At 37.9% G+C, this 6000-nt stretch overlaps 1 protein-coding gene across 1 annotated transcript in view; it reads left to right on the forward strand.

Moving 5' to 3' along the window:
* Positions 1-4331, forward strand: part of LYRM4 (LYR motif containing 4) — a 91339-nt gene extending 87008 nt beyond the window's left edge. Inside the window, exon 3 of the mRNA XM_080581835.1 lies at positions 3984-4331. Coding sequence (XP_080437961.1) covers positions 3984-4046 — 63 coding nt within the window. The 3' untranslated portion in view covers positions 4047-4331. The remainder of the gene's footprint in view (positions 1-3983) is intronic.
* The last annotated feature ends 1669 nt before the right edge of the window (positions 4332-6000 follow it).

Below are 6000 nucleotides of genomic sequence, written 5' to 3' on the forward strand. Positions count from 1 at the left end.
CATACGTGATTGCAATTAGGAGGAGGATGATTTTTGCGTGCTGGGAAACTCAGTCAAGGTATGTCAACATCTAGCTCTGCAAGGTGCTAAGATGCTGTCAAGGTTTGAGACCTAAATTGGTGTTTTCCCTTCTTAGGTGTCAGTCCTGCTAAGAGATTATGTTCTTGTTGTTTTGACCTTGAATTTGTTTACTGGCGCTGTGGCCATCCTTCTTCAGAGCCACCCGCATGGCTGTACACTATGGCTGTACGCTGCCTCTTCCTGTTGGATGTTACCCTTGCTCAGATCTGCTCTGTAGCAAATTCCCTGAGTGGTTTTAGAGCTTTCTGATTGAAATTTGTCAGTGACAGCTGACGCAAGCAGGTAGCTAGTGGTTGGGAGACTGTCAGGTTTGGCAGGAAGATAACGATGAGTAGTTTGGGGACAATGACAAGAAATATCTTGTTCCGCTGGCTCAGCAGGATTTGTTAGTACTCACAGTTTATTTACCACTCAGTTATGTTTCTGTCAATTACATGGGGAAAAAATAGGCACCTGGCCACTTTTGCCCTAAGGAGGATAAAATGTGGTACTGGTTATTAAAGTGGACAGACATTTTGAATAGAGCAGCCAAGGAAAGATGCCACCGTACTTTTCAGAGCAGAACCATGCCCTCTAAAAGGACTGAGGCAAACCTGAAAAAAATTAAAAGCTGGTCACCGTGTTTTCAGAGCTGCAAAAATACTAAGCAGTCCCTTCTCGCTCAGCTCTGAGCAGCAAACTAAAATCTTCATGCCACCAGACATGCCACATACCTTGAAAAGCTGAAGAAGATCCATCAGTACGCAGCAAGTGATGGCAGTGGGTCTGCAAGATCTAAGCCCCTGGCTTTGTCAGACAGGAGGGCAGCCCCTGGGGTTCAGGCCCGATGTAGCAGTATAGCAGGGCTGGCCATGGAAGATTGCATGAAATAGTTTAGTTCCTGCCTGGGGTCCTGCTGCGAGCCACAAGCAAGGGAAAACACTTGTTTATAAGTGAATGCACAAACACCAAATAAGAAGCAGAGAACAGTTGTGCTATAGGATGAATCAGTGCTTACTGTTCAGTAACTTCTTTTTCCCCATTTGTTGCCTCGCTTACGTCCACTGACAAATCTCCTTCTGAAACCATGGCTTGTCCTGAGTTCAGGTGGAAGGCAAGATTAACTTTTTCACATTCACGAGAAAAAAAAGGACTGTATAGAATAATACTAAAACTTCAAACAAAGATAAATTGTCAGGTTTTGAGACCTGGACGTGTCATGCTTATTTTTAAAGTAGAGAATTTTGCAGGCAGAATTGAATCATCAAGTACAGACTCATCCTGACATAGAAGTCATTCAGTAAGATCTGAAAAGCAGCTTTATACTTCTATTGATTGTCTTTTCCTGATGACGGAGTGGTTCTTTATCGTGCATTCTTTCCTGCAGAATCAAATTGCACCATTACCTTACAGAGGTAAATAAAATCACGGGCAACAAGGTTGCCGAGCAAATGGTAGAGCCTTTTTCCACAACAGTTTCCTGTGATTAATGAAAATGCTGTGACACTGACCTCTGTGCTGGCTTCCAGCCATCTGCCAGAAGAGTAAATGGCATGCTGTGTATAAACTAAATGCGCATGCATGGTGAAGTAAGAATACGACAGATAGCTGCTTAACTCTTTAAAAGCTTCAGGGGAATGATCCGTGGTGATGCTCACTGTTGGAAAGCTTTCTTTAGACTTAACTTTCGTGAGGGTGTGCTAGGAATTTTATTTCGATTCAGAGGGTTAATGAATGTCCATGTGTCAATACTGCTGCAGTCCTTCTGCTGATGCAGTTGATGTTTATAGATGTGAATTTTTCAACAGCTATAAATGGAACATGTATTTGTTTTGTCTGAAGTGCATGGGAAACAGCGAAAGCTTGATCATTACTTAAGAAATTTGAGGCTAGCAGTTTAAAAAAAAAAAAAAGAAAAAACTTAAGTTTCAAAGTTCAGCTTAAAATGTTATGGAATAGATTCTGGAAGTGAGGCAACAGCATGTCAGCTGCAGCAGACTAGCAAAGACAGAAGGGCACAGCGTTACTGACTGTACACTCTCTGAAATGTGTGCAAACCTGTGGTTTGTTAAGGAAACAGCTCAACACACACATCTGTGACTTTATTGTGTTCAAGTCAAGAGGTACAGCGGTAGATAATACCGCCTCTTGGCACAAGGAGAGAAAAAACAGCAGCTTTCATCTTTCTCCTACAAAGCCACGTGCCCTGGCTGAGTGTGACTGACTGAGAAGTCACGTACTCAGCCTCATCCCTCTCCCTGGTGGGTGGAGAAAAAATGGCAATTCAAGTTTCAGCATTTTTATAATCTCTCTGAGCCTCCCATTAAACTTGCTGCGCTGTGTGGGAAAGGCTTAAAGATTCTTTGGGGTCCAAAACACACAATACAAAAATCAAGTACTACAGCATGGTTTGTGGTAAGGCAGCAAGTGAAGTATATATAGCCTGCCGTGTAACCCCGAAGCAGCGAGTTCCGTTTGATGACGCTTGTTGACAGCTTAACATTTCTGTCAGTAACACATGACACAGTTATGTATGGCCTTTGTTTAAATACTCACTATGCAGCATACTTCATAAGGAATTTCAGAAATAATCAGAATTGTTCATATGCTGTTACTGACTTAGCTCCGAGTGCCTCAAGAGTGGAGTATTTGCTGGCAAGGAGAACTGCTGTTCCTTTAAGAATGGCTCGTAAGTCCTCCTACCTAATGAATATTTCAAAATTAAAATCAATGTGTTACATGTTTCAGACAAGGCTGTTTATCAAGATTAAATAGTTCATTTCCTAAAAGGCAATATTATCTACATTTATGTGAGCGTGGGCATATATGAGGAAATTTAAGAGCTGCCAGGATTTTTTCCCCTCAAAAATAGGAAATGAAAAATGCTGAAAAAAATATTTCAGTATTTCTTTCTACTTTGAGAGAAAGTATAGTTAGTACAGTATTAAATTCTGCTACATATATTCTGCTTCATGTAATTATGCACCTGCCTTTTTTGTCCTACTATCTTAATTAAATATAACATTTTCAGTGAAAAGAACACAGAGCTGCTGTGTACCCAGGCCTTGGGGAGAGAGTTAGGGGCAAGAAATGGCATAATCAATATTAAAAATCCAACTCCAAATTTTATACTTTTAAAATAAATGTTGTTTTCTCCTGCTTATGTTAGCCTACTCACATGAAACTTCTTCCTTCCACATCTCAGCCATTGAGTAAAGAGCTGTGTGTGACTGCTGTTATTGCCAGCCACAGTTTACCAATGTTACGATGCAGGCTAGAAAAGGACAGGAGGAATCAAAAAACATCAGTGTTGCATTTTAGTTATTTTTCATTTCCTCATATCACTGGAAAGCATAAATACAGGAAGTGTGAATAGCCTCTCGTGGTCCATCCCAGCTTGTGTAAAATGTTACTGCTGAACTAACTGTACAGGTAACTTTTCACCATTTGTGGGGCAAAGAAATCAGGGTTCCAAGTGAGCTGGAAAACAGTACCCTACCATGCAATTTTTATCTAGGCTCTCCACCCAAAAGCGTAATCAGAAATACCTGATGATAATAACTTTTTTTTTTAGTTTTTTATTTTATCCTTCTTTTCATTTTTCTGAATGTGGAGGCTGTTTGCTTTTCTTCTGTAGTGACTTCTAGTGTTAAAGTGTGCCTTTGAGCAGTATCCCTCAACGTCATTATTTCAAGATCTTATATATGCAGCTACTTTACATATTCATTATTTTTCTTAAGGCCTAGGGTGATGAAAAATATTATTTAGAAAAAATGCTTATAGGAAAATGTCATTATGAAAAAGCATAATACATGGGCTACTCACTTCATGGTTAGTTTTTAATCTCCTTTGTGAAGTTGAAATTATAATTATATATGTTTACTTTCCAGTTTTGGCTTTCTAATATTTTGATTTGATTTCAGGTTACTATTGGCCAACTGTATTCCACGCAGAAATTGGTTATCGAGAGTCCAGGAAACACATAGCTATGAGAAGACTGATCCTGAAGCAACACTGGACCATCTTCAGCATCTTACAGTGCCACATACAGATGCATAAAGTCACTGCATGTCTGAGCTTTTCTGTTCAGCAAAAGAAATGTCTGAGAGACTCAGTTTTTGGCAACCAAAGTACTATTTTCTTATGTTTCACACATTCTAAAATGTATTGCTGTGATTTACAATAGCATGTAAGGTAGTTCTGAAATCTGTTTGCTTGTATGTTCCTGTGATAAAATAGTTCCTGCCCTAATTTGGCAATAAAAGTTCATTAAACTACCTGTAACCAGATACATTCTTCAGATGCTGACCTTTTCTCTCACTTTGCACGAAAGATGTGTTAGATTTAAAACCCTTCATTCAGTTACTAAGAGTAAATTCTTACTGATCCTATTTCATTTAAAAATGTACAGCATCTGAATTAAATCACTAAATACATAGTTCATTTTAAATATTAAAACTGTATGGTATGAACAGAGCAAGAACGTTCCTTGATATTTCAGGAGTTGACATAAAAGTTTCACTTGTTTCTTCAGTTTGAGAGTTAACAATGAGTTAACAAGAGTTAACAATGCGTCTCACCCTACCTGTAACAACGAATAGATAGTAATTTATATGATAGAATGTAAGACTTGCAGGTTGAGAGCTCTAAAATATATTTTCACCACTGACTCCTTTTCTAATTTTTTTTTGAGGTACAGCTATTAGCAGAAAGTACCAAATCACTTCATGCAAGATTTCCCTTTTTCACAAAACTCCTGAATTCTGTAGAAGAAAAAAAATACCTACCTATGAAAATAATTCAAGTGCTCTAGGACAGGAGTTGGAAGTAAGCTTTTACCCAGCAGAAGTGGAACACTCAGGATAGCCTTTTATTGTTTCTTTTTAAATCTGTAGATTAATCAACACTTTTAAGAAAATACGTTTTTGGTTTTTTTTAAAGCTGTATTTTACATGGGTTCTGTTCAAGTCACTGCTGGGCTTATATTTGTTTTCTATTAGAAACCTGAAGAAAAAATAATAAGTACAAAGCTTTTTAACAGCATTTCCAGGGGGTTGCTTTGTTGTTGTCATTGTCATTTTAAACAGAAGCAGAAACTCAAAACAAGTTCCATGACACAATGACCTTTAAAAACCTTTTACTTTTCTTGCTTCCCAAATTCATCTTTGTTTAGACCTTGTACTGTTTTGCATTGCCCATGCTGTGACAACATTCTTAATGCAGAGGATAGACAAAGTGTCTTAGAGCAAACTTCCAGTCCTCACTACCATTTAAAGTATCCTTTATAATTTTGTAGTTATATTGAAATGTTTAGTAATGCATTCCATTAACTATATAGTGTACAGATTAAGATACTACGACTACCTGAGACTACAAATTTAGTCTCCATTCTCACTTTCAAAAAAAAAGAAGTACAGTAATAATTCTCCTAGGTAGATAAGTATTGCAATGTAAACTGTGCAGAGTGACCATTTTATTAAAATGGAATTTAATTATTTTGATAAGGAAAATATGTTAGTTTCTCATTCTAAAATGAGAACTTCATAACTGGAAAATGAAGTGCGCTTAAGTGAATGGGTGGAAGTGTAGGAGAGGAAAGGTTTGATTATTATTTAAGCTTCCAGTGAACTCAAAGAAATGTAATAACATCTTACACGTTTAGAGAACACAGGCTTGGAAGCACTGCCAGTTTTACACTCTAAGAAACTTGGCCATCTACAATACGTGCAAAATCTTTCTTTCTTTAAAACAGCTTCGGTACTGGCAGCATTACCTACCGAATCAGGATCACAGAATGTGTGCTAGGAAACAAAATAAACATCCTTGCAAACAGTGTAGCGCTAATTTATGAAGAGGAATGATTGCATCTGTAACGTTTTTACTTTTTAAATCTCAGTTTTCAAAGTATGTTAAAAAAAAAAGTGGGGCGGGGGGGTGTCA

Source organism: Anser brachyrhynchus (genome assembly GCF_964034855.1).
Source record: "Anser brachyrhynchus genome assembly, chromosome: 2".
Lineage (NCBI taxonomy): Eukaryota > Metazoa > Chordata > Aves > Anseriformes > Anatidae > Anser > Anser brachyrhynchus.